General features: G+C 47.3%; 1 protein-coding gene across 4 annotated transcripts in view; it reads left to right on the top strand.

The window, feature by feature from the left end:
* Window positions 1-9432, top strand: part of F11R (F11 receptor) — a 27070-nt gene extending 17638 nt beyond the window's left edge. Inside the window, exons 2-11 of one of the 4 annotated variants that reach the window (XM_025860695.2) lie at window positions 2442-2510; window positions 2683-2790; window positions 2972-3118; window positions 3397-3599; window positions 4020-4122; window positions 4264-4371; window positions 4589-4601; window positions 4905-4953; window positions 5067-5107; window positions 5607-7241. In XM_025860695.2, coding sequence (XP_025716480.1) covers window positions 2442-2510; window positions 2683-2790; window positions 2972-3118; window positions 3397-3599; window positions 4020-4122; window positions 4264-4371; window positions 4589-4601; window positions 4905-4953; window positions 5067-5102 — 836 coding nt within the window. In that variant the 3' untranslated portion in view covers window positions 5103-5107; window positions 5607-7241. Of the gene's footprint in view, window positions 1-2441; window positions 2511-2682; window positions 2791-2971; window positions 3119-3396; window positions 3600-4019; window positions 4123-4263; window positions 4372-4588; window positions 4602-4904; window positions 5005-5066; window positions 7242-9372 lie in introns of those variants that run through there. The other 3 variants (XM_025860692.2, XM_025860694.2, XM_025860693.2) reach the window with 3 other exon arrangements.
* The last annotated feature ends 6262 nt before the right edge of the window (window positions 9433-15694 follow it).

Below are 15694 nucleotides of genomic sequence, written 5' to 3'. Positions count from 1 at the left end.
ATCCCTGCTGAGCAGGGAGCCCGATGCGGGACTCGATCCCGGGACTCCAGGATCATGACCTGAGCCGAAGGCAGTCGCCCAACCAACTGAGCCACCCAGGCACCCTTTGGACCTGACTTTTAAAAGAACGACATTTAGGGGCGCCTGGGTGGCTCAGTTGGTTAAGCGACTGCCTTCGGCTCAGGTCATGAGCCCGGAGTCCTGGGATCGAGTCCCGCATCAGGCTCCTGACTCAGCGAGGAGCCTGCTTCTCCCTCTGACCCTCTCCCCTCTCCCCTCTCATGCTGTTTCTCTCTCTCTCTCTCTCAAATAAATAAATAAAATCTTTAAAAATAAATAAATAAAAGAACGACATTTATTACATAGTCTTTCCCCCATTGAATCATGGTTTTTCTGAGAAACAGCATGGCTTATAAAAGTATGGTATAAAAAGGGGAAAGGGGGCACCTAGGTGGCTCAGGCGGTTAAGCATTAGACTCTTGGTTTCAGCTCGGGTCATGACCTCAGGGTCGTGAGATCGAACCCCCACATCAGGCTCCCAGCTCAGCTTGGAGTTTGCTTGTCCATTCCTGTCTGCTCCTTCCCCCAGCTCTCACTCTTTCTCTCATAAATAAAAAAATAAAAATAAGTCTTTAAAAAATAAGATAGAAAAGGGAAAAAAGAGGGTGTAAGGGGAGGCTGTGTGCTAATCTGAGCTCTGCCATTTCATAGCTATGAAAACATGGGCTAGACACTTAATTTTCTCATATGTAAAATGGGAGAGAGAATATTTATCTGGACTAATTTATAGTGTTGTGTCAAATTGAGATAAATGTGTAAAAGTACTTTTAAAATTGTATTTATTTATTTTTAAAGATTTTATTTATTTATTTGTTAGAGAGAGCGCACAAGCAGGCAGAGGGAGTAGATTCCTTGCTGAGCAGGGAACCCGACGCGGGTGAGGCTCAATCCCAGGACCCTGGGATCGTGACCTGAGCCAAAGGCAGATGCTTAACCAACTGAGCTACCAGGTGCCCCAGTATAAAAGTACTCTTTAAATACTAATGCCAACACAAAAACAAAAACTCTCAAGGACTTTAGAGAACATCAAGTTCAAACCTTTCATGTTTCAGATGAGAAAAGGGAGCCTCAAGACCATATTCAGTTATGTGAGTAATTACATAAAGCAAAAGTGTGCTTGCATTAATCTAAGGAAGACGGGACTCTTAGAAGGATAAAGAAAGCACACTTGGTGAATTTGAGCGTGGAAAACACGAATGGGGGTGACTGTGCAAGTGCAGGTGCAGGTTTGCAGCGGAGTCTGGATCTCCCAGAGTCCCGTCACTGGTGCTTACTGTCGAATGCTGGATCCTCCTGCCCACCCAGCGCTGCCCTCAGTTAGTTAGCCCTGCCTTCCCTCACCCAGCTCTTCACCCCCAATACCCACCACCTCTTCCTTTCCTTTTCCACTGGGCAGGGGGAGAGTTTCGGGAGAGGATCTAGCCCAGTTCTGGCTAGAGCCAGGGCTCCCTCTCAGACCCAGCTGTGTGATCGTAGGCACGGTTCTTTCCCTCTCATTGGCTTGGTTCCTCATGTAAAACTGGGGTAATGACACTTGTCCTGCTGATCTGTCATGCTTGTTTCAAGGATCAAACGACCTAATGTATGTGAAAACACTTTAAAAAACACAAAATGCCCTACAAATGTCGAGTGTTGTTATTATCCTCATAATTGCTCCTCCCCTGCCTCCCTGGCCTCCCTCCCTGCCTCCCTGGCCTCCCTCCCTGCCTCCTCGCCTCCCTCCCTGCCTCCCTGGCCTCCAGCTTTGCTGGCTTCCTGCCAGGAGTGTCTGACAAGTGGTTGCAATTAATTATTTGTTGAGAAGCTTTCTCTGAACCATGAAATGTCATTTGGGAAGCTGTTCTTGGACTAGTAGGAGTCTAATTAGATTATTGGGAGTTGCAGGGGCACCTGGGCGGCTCAGTAGGTGAAGCGTCTACCTTTGGCTCAGGTCATGATCTCAGGGTCCTGGGATCGAGTCCCACATCGGGTTCCTTGCTCAGTGGGGAGCCTGCTTCTCCCTCTCCCTCTGCAGCTATCCCTGCTTGTGCTTGGTCTCTCTCTCTCTCAAATCAATCAATAAATAAAATCTTTAAAAAAATTAAAAATTAAAAAAAGATTATTGGGAGTTGCAGAGGGAAACATAAAAAGGGAAAGAAATTACATTTGAAAGAAATATTTTATTTCCGTTGATAATGGAAGTATTGGCCTGCAATTGTGGCAAAAAGCATTTAAAGAAAATATTTAAGATATTGGTGAGGGGGTCTGAGACCCAGGAGGACCTTGGATCTCCTGAATCTCTTCACCTTGGAGAAGGCGTGGGAGGAGCCCAGCCTCAGGTGCTCCATCAGCGGGAATGCTCTTCTGTCCCCTCCTGATGGGTCCGCCTCTGTCCTCCTCAGGCTCCCTGGCGTGGGGCAAGGGTTCAGTATACACTTCGGAACCTGAAGTCCGAGTTGCTGAGAACAAACGTGAGTGCCGGGCAGCTGTGGGGGTGGGGGGGCGGTGTCTGGGGCTGGCAGGAGCAGGTGCAGGGCCCCCGGGGACTTGGAGAGCGTCCAGCACAGACTGCGGTTGGGGGCCACGTCCCCTTTCCCGTTTGCTGCTGCACCTTCCCCCGGTTTCTTTCTGTCCTGTCTGCAGCTGCCAAGTTGTCCTGCTCCTACTCCAGCTTCTCGTCTCCCCGTGTGGAGTGGAAGTTTGCCCAAGGTGACATCACCAGCCTTGTTTGCTATAACAACAAGATCACGGGTGAGTTGCTCCCTACCTTCCTGATGGCCTCGGTCGTGGAGGGATTGCTGCGCCTGGATTCCAGGGGAGAGGTGCAGCCGGGGGCTCCGGTCCCGTGGACTTCCCGTGGCCTCTCCTGCCACCATCCCCAGCTTCTCTTAGGCCCCAGCTCATTCAGCCCCTCCTCCTTCTCTCCTGGTAGCTTCCTATGAGGACCGAGTTACCTTCTCACATAGTGGCATCACTTTCCACTCTGTGACCCGGAAAGACACGGGGATGTATACGTGTATGGTCTCTGAGGAAGGCGGCAACACCTATGGGGAGGTCACCGTCAAGCTCATTGTGCTTGGTATGTGCTATACTTTTTCTGTGTGGTCTTGGCATTCATTGCTTCCCTAAACCCTCACAGGCTCTGCCAAGCTTTGGAGCTCACTGATGGTGAGAACACTCACGGGTGGGGGGATTCAGAGTCACGGTGCCGGCAGAGAGGGGATGCGCCCCTGGGTAGGGGGAAGCTGAGGGCATGGTGAAGGGTAGAGGCTAGAGCTGATGGATGGCACTGTCAGCAACTTAGCCTCTAGGCAGCGCTCTCTGACCTTGTGCTCAGCCCCTTCTGTCCCTTCACAGTGCCTCCATCCAAGCCTACGGTCAACATCCCCTCCTCTGCCACCATTGGGAGTCGGGCAGTGCTGACCTGCTCTGAGAAAGACGGCTCTCCCCCTTCTGAATTCTACTGGTTCAAGGACGGGGTCCTGATGCCTACAGAACCCAAGAGCAACCGTGCCTTCAGCAACTCTTCCTATAGCCTGAATCACAAGACAGGGGAGCTGGTAGGGATGGGGTAGCAAGGAAAGGTGTGGGGGGCACAGTTATAGAACCCTTCAAGGCGGGGAAGAAGAACAGCAACAAGGTGAACTTGGCATCAGGGTCAGGAGACAAAAGATGGGTACTTGGACACTTACCAGGATGAGCATTGCATAATATATAGAACTGTTGAATCACTGTGTTGTACACCTGAGAGTAACGTAATATCATATGTCAACTCTAGTGCAATTAAAAAACAAAAACAGGGGGCGCCTGGCTGTCTCAGTCGGTGGAGCATGCGACCCTTGGTCTCGGGGTTCTGAGTTCAAGCTCCATGTTGGGCGTAGAACTTACTTAAAAAACAAACAACAAAACAAAACAAAACAAAAACAAGAATAAGTACTTGGCTTTTTCAGGCAGGAAGCCAACTGTTTTCTTCCCTCCAGGTCTTCGATCCCGTGTCAGCCTCTGATACTGGAGAATACACTTGTCAGGCACAGAATGGGTATGGGGCCCCCATGAAGTCAGATGCTGTGCACATGGAAGCTGGTGAGCAAGGGTGTGTGGAGCAGGGGCTCGAGCTCAGGCCTGGGGTGGGGATTGGGGTCTGCTTTGCATCCTGGCTTTGGTGGCAGTGTCAGCGGTGTGAGTGAGCCTTCAGGGCACTGACCTCTCGTTTGTGTCTCCTAGCGGAGTTGAATGTGGGGGGCATCGTGGCAGCTGTGCTCGTCACACTCATTCTCCTTGGATTCTTGATTTTGGGCATCTGGTTCGCCCATAGACGAGGCTACTTTGACAGTGAGTATTGGCCCTCAAAGGCTCTCCTTTTTATCGTCCCCCTTTCAGGTCATGGTTCTTGGGTGCCATGTGAGTACTGACCTGATAGTGAGCCCACATGTGCGGGGTTATCTCCCGGGTGAGCGCCACCTACCTGCTGCATGCAGTCCCCCCACCCTTCTGTGCCCAGCTCTCTTCTGCCCTACTCACAGTCACGGTCCCGTTTCTTCTCTTTTAGGAACAAAGAAAGGGTGAGTGAGGTGCTCTCCTGGGGATCTCTGGGGCTGAAAACATGGATGCCTGTGGTTTGAAGCTGAGATGGGCCCAGGGGAAGGGGCTGGAGGTGGAGGCAGCCCTGGTTGGGCGGACATCCGGGTTTCTACCTCTCCCTGTTCCTTGTGGCCTTGCATTTGTCCTGTCTCCCTCCACCCACACGTCCCTGCTGAGAACTCTGTGCTTCTGTAAAGCTCTCAGTCCCACCTCTAGAGTTGGCAAGCAGGGGCTAAGGAGAGCACTAGGGGACTGAGCATCTCTGTTTTCTGACTTGTCTGTAGGACCTCGAGCAAGAAGGTGATTTACAGCCAGCCCACTGCTCGCAGTGAAGTGAGTGTGCTACCCTGGGACGAGGAGGGGGCTTCTAGCCTGTGTCTACAGGTATGGGAGATGATCAGCTAAAGAAGAGGATAGAGTTGATTTGGGCATTTTTATTTCCCCAGGGGGATTTCAGGCAGACCTCGTCATTCCTGGTGTGACCCAGGTCCGGCTCATACCCTGTCCTCTGTGCTTGCCTTACGCCGGCGCTGCCAGACTCTGGCCCGTGATGTCTGTACTTCCACAGGATGCCTTATGTGTCTTCTAGCCCCCACAGGGGTCCCCACTTTGATTTTAGTTAGGATGTGTTTTTTTTTTTTTTTTTTACAACATCGGCTGTGTACCCCTTCATCCTGCATCCCTCCCCTCCTTTCCCACCACTGCTGAGTGGCCGGGGACTTGTTTAAAGCTTTCCTTCCCCATCCCTATGAGGGATCAGGCAGGAGTCCTGATTGACGCCCGTTGACTTCCTTCCAAGTAGGCAACAACAGTGGTGGGCATTATACCCCCTGTGTGTCGTGGCCCACTAGTAGCGATCTTGAGCTTATCCCTCGGCCCTTTCCTCCCATGCTAAGGAGGTATCGGCTGTTTCAGAGTGGGGACTGGAGACCAGGCAGCTGAAAAGGTTGTTTGGTGACAACACCAAGTCTCTCCTGCCTCTGCAGCCCACTTAGTTCTGTCTTCCCATGGGAAGTGCCACTGGGATCCTCTTACACCGTCCTAAACACAAGAAGACCGACACCAGCTGTGTCTAGGAAAACCCAGGAGCTTTGGTTATGGAGAGCATAGTGAGCTTTCATGGGACATGGAGCAGAAGAGTTTTAAAACCACTGATCTAAAGAAAAGGAAGCTGGAGCTGGTAGCCATCACCCTTGGCTGGAGCAACTGGATGGACGCTGTTGAGACGTCTGCAGGGCTGTGGGAATGTGTGTAGTAGTCTTAGCTCTTTGCCGAGCGCGTGTGTGTGTGTGTGTGTCTGTGTGTGTGTGTGTGTGTGAGAGAGAGAGAGAGAGCTCTGCTGAAACCGGTGTGTGTTGGAGGGCTTCTTAGCTCTTCAGTGAGATTTTGTTGGTGTGTGTTTGTGTGTAGCTGGATGTTGCTGGAAATAAAAACTTGGTTTGTCAAAGCTTCTTGTTGTGGGAAGTGGGGCAAATGAGGCTCCTGGGCTCCTTTGTACAAACAGGAAGCTGCCTGAGGCCCCATTTCCCTGCAGCCTGGGTTGGTCCTGGCTCCCTGTCCCACCCCTTCCTGGTTCCTGTCTCAAGGTGGAGCGCCGGAGCATTGGACCCTCATTCTATAGAGCCCTCTTGTGGCAGGAGGAGAGCCTTCTGGAGGAGTGCCAACCCCCTCCCCCCCACCGAAGCTGAGGCTGTGCTCTGGGGTTCTGCTTGGTCTGATCCACCAAGTGAGAGGAGAAAGTGCCCACCCTCCCACCTCTGCCAAACAGATGCATTAATAGGACTTCTCTAAGGTTGTGGGCAAACTGCTCTGGAGCCTGAGGCAGGAGGGTTCCTCAAACCCTTTAGAGAACTCCTTCAGTAGTAGTTGAAAGTAGTAATTACTACTTTATTTAAGTGGGGCAGGGGTAGAGGGGCGTGCTGTTTAAGGAAAAGACAGTTTGAGACCAGGCTGTGAAGCTGTCTGCATGGGAGTGAGCAGCGGTAGGCAAGGCGGGCCTGCCTTTCATTGCTTTCCCCCGTCTCTCTGGACCCTTTTTTGCCCCTAGGTTTCTGTTTCCCCATCTACCACAGTCCCCCAGTGTATTTATTAACTCGTAAGAGGGCAAATAAGGGGTTTTCTAGGGCTGATTTTGCTTATTTCTTTCTGTGGAGGATACTGAGCCCCACTTTGCCATGTTTTATTCCCTTATCTGGAAATCCCTAACAGAATTGTTTTATCAAGAATCCAAAAGGAAAAACAAAGCCAACCAAACCATCAGTTAAGGGTCACGCACCAATAAAAAAATAAATATTCCAGATGGAAATAATGAAACAAGAAAAGTAGAGATGATGAAACGGTTCAGTAAGAATGAGATTTTAAAAGTATGTTTCAGCTTTGTATCCTACTTGGGAGATGGGGTGGGAGGGACGTAGAGAAAACACCACAAGGAAGCAGAGGTGATTCATTGTTCAAGTCTGAGGTGAATGGTTCCTCCCTCTCTCAGTCACATGTGAGTAGGAGGCATTTATTACCAGCCTTGGAATTTACCACAGCCCCTTTGAGTTGGAAAACACCTTGTCTGTTTTCATTTTGAAATGTCAAAACTCATTTTTGTAATAAACGTTTATTTTTCACATTGAGTTTGTTTAAATCCTTAAGGTCTGTGTTAAAAGAAGAGGGACTTCCAGAGTGACTTGGATATTCAAAATCTTCTTTATAGTCTTATTAAGAGTTTTGAGGTATCCTTCCACAGAGCCTGATATTCCTTAAACTTACCGTTGGCCTGTTCCTGAATGGGGTTGATGCAAATGGACATTTCTTACATTGAATTAACACTTGGGGGGAAGCAATTCTATGGGGACAGGAACCCAGTGTGATTGGGGATAAAATGATGGTCAAGGATGTGTGTTTTTTTTTTTTAAGATTTATTTATTTTTTTTATTTTTTTATATTTTTTAAATTTTTTTTAAAGATTTTTATTTATTTATTGAGAGAGAGAATGGTAGAGAGAGAGCATGAGATGGAGGAAGGTCAGAGGGAGAAGCAGACTCCCTGCTGAGCAGAGATCCCGATGCGGGACTCGATCCAGGGACCCCAGGATCATGACCTGAGCTGAAGGCAGTCGCTTAACCAACTGAGCCACCCAGGCACCCTAAGATTTTTTTTATATTTGACAGCACAAGCAGGGAGAGTGGCAGGCTCCCACTGTGCAAGGAGCCTGACAACAGGGCTCAATCTCAGGACCCTGGGATCATGACCTGAGCCGAAGGCAGATGCTTAACTGACTGAGCCATCCAGGCGCCCCAGGATGTGTTCTGTCTTAACAGATTCTACAGATGGGGGAACCTGGCTGGCTCAGTTGGTGGAGCATGCAACTCTTGATCTTGAGGTTGTGGTTTTGAGCCCCATGTTGGGTGTAAAGATTACTTAAAATCTTCAAAAAAAAATAGGGGTACCTGGGTGGCTCAGTTAAGTGACCTATTCTCAATATCGGTTCAGGTCTTGCTCTCAGGATCCTGAGTTCAAGCCCTGTGCTGGGCTCCACGCTGGGCGTGGATCTTACTTAAACCAAAAAACAAAAACCCACAACATAATCTACAGATCAAGGATGAGGGAAGGAAATAGGTTTGGTCCATTTCTTTTTTTTTTTTTAATTTTTTATTGTTATGTTAATCACCACATATTACATCATTTGTTTTGGTGTAGTGTTCCATGATTCATTGTTTGTTCATAACACCCAGTGCTCCATGCAGAATGTACCCTCTTTAATACCCATCACCAGGCTAACCGATCCCCCTACCCTCCTCCCCTCTAGAAACCTGTTTGTTTTTCAGAGTCCGTCATCTCTCCTGGTTCGTCTCCCCCTCTGACTTACTCCCCTTCATTCTTCCTCTCCTGCTATCTTCTTCTTTTTCTTTTTTCTTAAAATATGTTGCGTTATTTGTTTCAGAAGTACAGATCTGTGATTCAACAGTCTTGCACAATTCACAGCGCTCACCGTAGCACATACCCTCCCCAATGTCTATCACCCAGCCACCCCATCCCTCCCACCCCTGACCACTCCAGCAACCCTCAGTTTGTTCCTGAGATTGAGAATTCCTCATATCAGTGAGGTCATATGATACCTATCTTTCTCTGATTGACTTATTTCACTAAGCATAACACCCTCCAGTTCCATCCACGTCGTTGCAAATGGCAAGATCTCATTCCTTTTGATGGCTGCTTAATATTCCATTGTGTATATATGGTTTGGTCCATTTCTGAATGAAGGGACAAATATGTTTTATGGGGGTATGGGGACAACTTAAGGGGAATAAATGAAGAAAATGCAACTTTAAGGGGAAAAAAAGCTCTAATTCTGTAGCTCCTCTGATTTAGTACCCCTTTGGTATTAGCTGTGAAAATTTAATGCAATGGAAAAAATTTTTTTGGAGGGGTAACTTGTTGAATGATTATCATCCATTAATTTATTTGTAGGGTATTATTAATTTCCCTATTCCACAGGTGGGGAAAAAGCGGCACAAATGTTAGTAACTTACCCAAATTCACAACTAGTATGAGGCAAGTGGAAGGTCTGGGATTCAAGACAACTGGGAGAGAAGTTTCCTGAATGGGAAAGAATGCAGAAAGAGGAGGAGGAGCTGAAACAAGTTCACTTTCTTTTTAGAAGTGGCTGTGTGGGTGTTAGGAGAGGACATTGAAAGTAATGATGTCCACCTGGGTTTCCCCTCCAACTGTGACTGTTAAGTCTTGAGTCTGCCATCCCAACAGGATCTACAGGACAGAGTGGCCTATGAGTGCCACCTTCTGGAATGAAGGATAAAGCCACTGCATGTTGCCAGTGACAGGTGAAAATCAGAAGGCATACATACATTTGTGGATGGCAAAGAGAAGAGCAACATCATCAGCTTGCAGAATGAGAATTCAAAAACATCTCAATAGAGCAAACATGGTTACCAGAGGGGCTGGGGGGGGTGGGTTGTGTGTGTGGAGGGTATGGGTGAAACAGGTGAAGGGGATTAAGAGTCCACTTATCTCGGGGTGCCTGGGTGGCTCAGTCCTCGAGCATCTGCCTTCGGCTCAGGTCTGGGATCGAGCCCCGCATCGGGCTCCCTGCTCCGTGGGAGGCCTGCTTCTCCTTTTCCCACTCCCCCTGCTTGTGTTCCCTCTCTCACTGTCTCTCTCTGTCAAATAAATAAATAAAATCTTTTAAAAAAGTCCACTTATCTTGAGCACTAATACATGGAATTGCTGAATCATTATATTGTGCACCTGAAACTAATATAACACTGTATGTTAACTACATTGGAATTAAAACTAAAAAAATCTTAATAGGCAGGAACGATACGCTCCATCTTATAGACCAAAATTCAATAGTAGTAAGTGTAAGATTCTGCCTCTGGGTCCAAAAAGCCAACTGGTCACAAATAAAGATGGAAAGCTATAGAACAATTTAAAGACTACTCTATGGATGGCCTCAAGGAAGAAAATTAGGACCAATGGATGGATGTCCAAAGAAGACTGGTTATAATTCAGACTGTGCCCTTCAGAGCTCTCAGGAGTGTGTTGTGTCCTGGAAAGATGGCCAGCTTTGGAGTTGAAGACCTTGTTTGACTCCAGCCTTTGATGTTGGCAAAGTTTTCTCTGTCAGTCTCTTGTCACCTAACAAATGGTGATAATACCCACCCTATGAAGTTTTTAGAAGCAAATGAGGCAAGATCTGGAAAGCACTTTATGTCACCTCACACAAGAGCTGTGCACAATTGCCTTCAAACCGGGTATTTTAGGCCAGGTGTTGGCAAACTTACAGTAAACGACCAGAGAATAAAATTTTTATTACCATTACAGAAGTTTATTTAACGAAGAAGTTCAATAAGAAAATGTACATGACTGGGGCGCCTGGGTGGCTCAGTCATTAAGCGTCTGCCTTCCGCTCAGGTCATGATCCCAGGGTCCTGGGATGGAGCCCCGCATTGGGCTCTCTGCCCAGTGGGAAGCCTGCTTCTCCCTCTCCCACTTCCCCCTGCTTGTGTTCCCTCTCTCGCTATGTCTCTATCTGTCAAATAAATAAAATCTTTAAAAAAAAAAAGAAAAAACTGAGCCATCCAGGTGACCCAGCCACCTAAGTCATTTTAGAACAACACTTATATTCAGTTTCTCTTTCTAGTTGATTCGTAGTTGGTTATTAAACTATGTGGAAATAATGCAATAGTTTTCAGTAATAAATCTATTATTTATAGCTCCTTAGGTGATGTCACCAAATTCCTTAAGGGCAGGGAGCTTGTGTTATTGTATTTGCCCAGTGTCTGGTACATTGTGCCAATCAATAAAGGGTGAATGAATAAGTATCACGTTCCAAAATTTGAATGAGGTAAGTTGAGATAACTAAGGAGCTGCTCTGTTGGCTGTCGTTGTTACCTCTTGTTATTTGTGTGCAAGCCAAATGAAAATAAGTGGAAGGGGAATGGTGGACAGAGGATCCCAGACCCTGAATATTTAAATGTTGGCACCACAAACATTTTGTTCTTGGTGTATGGGCAGTGGGGTCAGCAGAACAGGGTGCAGGGCCAAGAAAAGAATGAAGTGGACTCATTTACTTATCCCTGGTATGCTGAGTCCTTTCTAGGTGGCTGGGCTCCTGGATCGAGTGCTATTCCTACCTCTGAACCACTGTGGTGGCCAGTAAGGACCACATTGAAACTCCCTGGGGAGACAACCTACACAAAAAAGCTAAGTGCTGAGAAGGAGATCTCTTTACCTGCCCTGGGAAGGAGCTTGGCAGGGGTAGTGTAGCCAGGGAGTTAGATGAGGAGCAAGGACAACTCCCAAGGCCCCAGGCCTTCCTCACCCCTTTCTACCAATGTTTTGGCAGCATTCCAAATAAGATTGTGACTTTAATTATTTGCACACAGAACACCTGCAGTCAATGTCTATGGTAGGGGAAGAGAAAGCCTTTTTCCGTCTATCCTCCTAGGTTCTCAGGTTGGGGACCCGTGACTCAGAGTGCAAAAGACAGACTAATAAGTAAATATATGTACTATAGAGAGAGCATGAGCAGGGGTGGGGGGGGAGCAGAGGGAGAGGGAGAGAAGCTCAGACTCCCTGCTGAGCGCAGAGCCTGACGCGGGGTTTGATCTCATGACCCTGAGATCATGACCTGAGCTGAAATCAAGAGTCTGACCCTGAACCGACTGAGCCACCCAGATGCCCCCAGACTAACAAGTATATTAACAGGCATATCATGAAATCACATGAGGGCGCTCTGAGATGAGTAACTCAAAGTAGTGGTTAGAACTCAGGCTTCAATAGGGGTGCCCACCTGGTTCAGTTGGTAGAGGATGTGACTCATGATCTCAGGGTTGTGAGTTTGAGCCCCATGTTGGGTGAAAGATTACTTAAAAAAGAAGAAAAAAGAACTTGGGCTTTTGTAGCATCTTAACAAAAGAATAACATTTTTTAGAGACGTGATAAGACAAAGGAAAAGGAGTTTCTAGGGGAGCAAATTATGGGAAAATAAATATAGGGAAAATGAATGGAAGATAAGGGCTACTTTTCTTTTTTTAATAGTTTTTTCTTCCCTGTGTAATCACTTTACTTATTTATTTATTTTTTAAGTAATCTCTACACCTAACATGGGGCTTGAACTCACATCCCCAGATGGGGTTACATGCTCCACTGACTAAGCCAGTCAGGAGCCCCAGTAAGGGCTACTTTGTAAGGACTGTTATGTAGGTTCTTGTGGTGCCATCTCCGGGCTAGAGCTCTCACTAGTGATTAACTTCTGTCCTATCTGGTAGAGAAGATGGGAGAGACACCTTTACAAATTGATGTCCTGCTTTTAGGTCGATATGGGAAGGGCAGAGAGCTTTTCTTGTATCTACTTCTTAATTGCCTTCAGCTCAAAATTTCAGTACGCCTAAGTGGCATCTTTTGGGGTGGCATATTCTGCCATGATTCAATGTCTTTTTTTGGGAGGGGAGTACTCCACAAAACACAGATTGAAATCCTTAAGGATGTCCAGGCTGAGAAGGGTGGCATTAGTGTCAGGTTAAAACCATAGTAGATTGGGGCATCTGGCTGCCTCAATCAGTAGAGCATTTGACTCTTGATCTCAGGGTTGTAAGTTTGAGACCCACGATAGGTGTAGAGATTACTTAAAAGAATAAAAATCCCGGGGTGCCTGGGTGGCTCAGTCATTAAGCGTCTGCCTTTGGCTCGGGTCGTGATCCCGGGGTCCTGGGATGGAGCCCCACATAGGGCTCCCTGCTCAACAGGAAGCCTGTTTCTCCCTCTCCCACTCCCTCTGCTTGTGTTCCCTCTCTCGCTATGTCTCTCTGTCAAATAAATAAATAAAATCTTTAAAAAAATAATAATAAGGGCACCTGGGTGGCTCAGGTCACGGTCCTGGGGTCCCGGGATCGAGTCCCACATCGGGCTCCCTGCTCAATGGGGAGTCTGCTTCTCCCTCTGACCCTCTTCCCTCTTGGGCTCTCTATCTCTCATTCTCTCTCTCTCAAATAAATAAATAAAATCTTTTAAAAATTAATTAATTAAAAAAATAAAAAAAGAATAATAATAAAAAAAAGAATACAAATCTTAAGAAAAAAAAACATCGGGCACCTGGGTGGCTCAGTTGTTAAGTGTCTGCCTTTGGCTCAGGTCATGATCCCAGGGTCCTGGGATCAAGCCCCGTATGGAGCCCCGCATCGGGCTCCCTGCCCAGCAGGAAGCCTGCTTCTCCCTCTCCCACTCCCCCCTGCTTGTGTTCCCTCTCTCGCTATGTCTCTATCTGTCAAATAAATAAAATCTTAAAAAAAAAAAAAAGAAAAAAGCCATCATAGATTTAAAAAAGATGTGAGAAAGATGCATACTCTTTAGAGCTTGAGATAAGCAGATTTAGGTGAAAAGTGGTCGTCTTATATTTTCCCTATATGGAGCTGCGAATTTAGGAACCACAGAAGAACAGATGTAGCTGAAGTTGTTCCACAGGGAACAACAGTCTGGTTGGAGGGCAGGAGCTTGAAGCTGTATTTGCTTAGTGCATTTTGGAATAATAGTTAACCTAGAGTCCTGCTAGTTCTGGGCACTGTCCTAAATATGCTTGCTTGCTCTCTTTCTTTTCTTTTTCTTTCTTCCTTCCTTTCTTCCTTTCTTTCTTTTTCTTTCTTTCTTTCTTTTCTTTCTTCCTTCCTTCCTTCCTTCCTTCCTTCCTTCCTTCCTTCCTTCCTTCCTTTCTTTCTTTCTTTCTTTCTTTCTTTCTTTCTTTCTTTCTTTCTTCCTTCCTTCCTTCCTTCCTTCCTTCCTTCCTTCCTTCCTTCCTTTCTTCCTTTCTAAATATTTTATTTATTTGTGTGTCAGAGAGAGAGCACAAGCAGGGGGAGCTGTAGGCAGAAGGAGGAGCAGACTCCCCACAGAGCAGGGAGCCTGACGTGGGACTCAATCCCAGGACCCTGGCTGGGATCATGACCTCAGCCAAAGGCAGACGCTTAACCGACTGAGCCACCCATGCATCCCTGTTCTGAATCCTTTAAATGAACTAACTCATTTAATCCTTACACCTAAGAGAAGGCACTGTTATTATTTGTATTTTCAGATGACGAATTGAGGCAGGAGGAGGTTCAGGCTCTGCCCGGGGTCATAGAGTTGTGAGTAGCAGTGCCAGAATGTCAGTTGGATAGACAGGCTTCAGAGCCCGAATTCGAAAGACCACTCACTATGTTGCCTCTATCAGGGTTACAGATACTAATTACCTGCATGGAAAGAGCTATCAGAAAGCTTCCCTACGGCGCTTGGGTGGCTCAGAGTGTTAAGTGTCTGCCTTCGGCTCAGGTCATGATCCCAGGGTCCTGGGATCGAGCCCTGCATTGGGCTCCCTGCTCCGTGGGAAGCCTGCTTCTCCCTCTCCCACTCCCCCTGCTTGTGTTCCCTCTCTCACTGTCTCTCTCTCTCTGTCAAATAAATAAATAAAATCTTAAAAAAAAAAAAAAGAAAGAAAGAAAGCTTCCCTAAGCCTCCCCAGCACTGTCACTCTACAAAACTCCAGAATGCTTTTTGGCAAATTCATGAATAGGACACCCCATGTTGGGAGGCACCGCAGCCGGGTGCACAAACTCACTCAAGGCCTGAGGTACCACTTACAGAATTCAGTGTGAGAGGTGCCTGGGGGAGTGTGATCTGCGGCTCCAGTGTGTGGCTCCCACTGCTGCCTTCAGAATCCCAGGCTGGATCTGAGATTTCAAGAAAGCATTCCTCACGGATGCAGAGAAATTTCCCTGTTGGCTGAGAAACTTTTTAGTCCTGAGAAAGGGCCTGATGGTGTCACCTTTGGCCTTGGGTATGTGGAATTGAGAAGGGAATAAAAAGAAGAGTGGATCATGAGGGCAGCAGATCCTGACAACCTCTAGCCCCCAACATTAGCACAGAGCTAAGTTCCAGGTGGCCTACAGGTTGCCCTCTGCCATAGCCTGGATGTTTGTGTTCTGCCCAGATTCCTCTGTGGAAGTCTTAGCCTCCAAAGGGGATGGTATTAAGAAGTGGGGCCTTTGGGAGGGGCTTGCGGCTTGAGTGTGGAGCCTCATGAATTAGCGCTTTATCAGAGGGGTGACGGAGTGCTCCCTACCCCTCCTGCCATGTGAGGACCCAGCAAGAAACCTGTATTCTGGGGGCGCCTGGCTGGCTCAGTCAAAAGAGCCTGTGACTCTTGATCTCTGAGTTGTGAGTTCGAGCCCCACATTGGATATAGAGGGTACTAAAAAAAAAAAAAAGTCCATATTCTGGCAGAGGGTCTTTGCTAATTCTGCTGGCATTCTCATCTCAGACATCCAGCCTCTAGAACTGTGAGAAGTAAATTTCTGTTGTTTACAAGTCACCCAATCTATGTTATGTTGTTACAGCAGCCCTAATAGATGAAGACATCCTCTAAGATTTTAAAGAGTCTTTGGGTAAAAAGGCAAAACAGTGGGTAGATTCATGAAATAAGGTTGGTAAAGAAGGTGAAGCCCAATTTCTGGCATGACAAAGGACAATTCCCATACCTTTCCCTGTCTGGAACTTAGTGACAGAGGCACACATGGCTTGCTCGCTGTCTTTGTGG

The sequence above is a fragment of the Callorhinus ursinus genome, unplaced genomic scaffold (assembly GCF_003265705.2).
Source record: "Callorhinus ursinus isolate GAN/ISIS: 27379988/994484 unplaced genomic scaffold, GSC_fseal_2.0 scaffold88, whole genome shotgun sequence".
Taxonomy (NCBI): Eukaryota; Metazoa; Chordata; class Mammalia; order Carnivora; family Otariidae; genus Callorhinus; species Callorhinus ursinus.
Note: the sequence above shows the minus strand (reverse complement) of the source record. Positions and strands in the feature narration are given on the sequence as shown.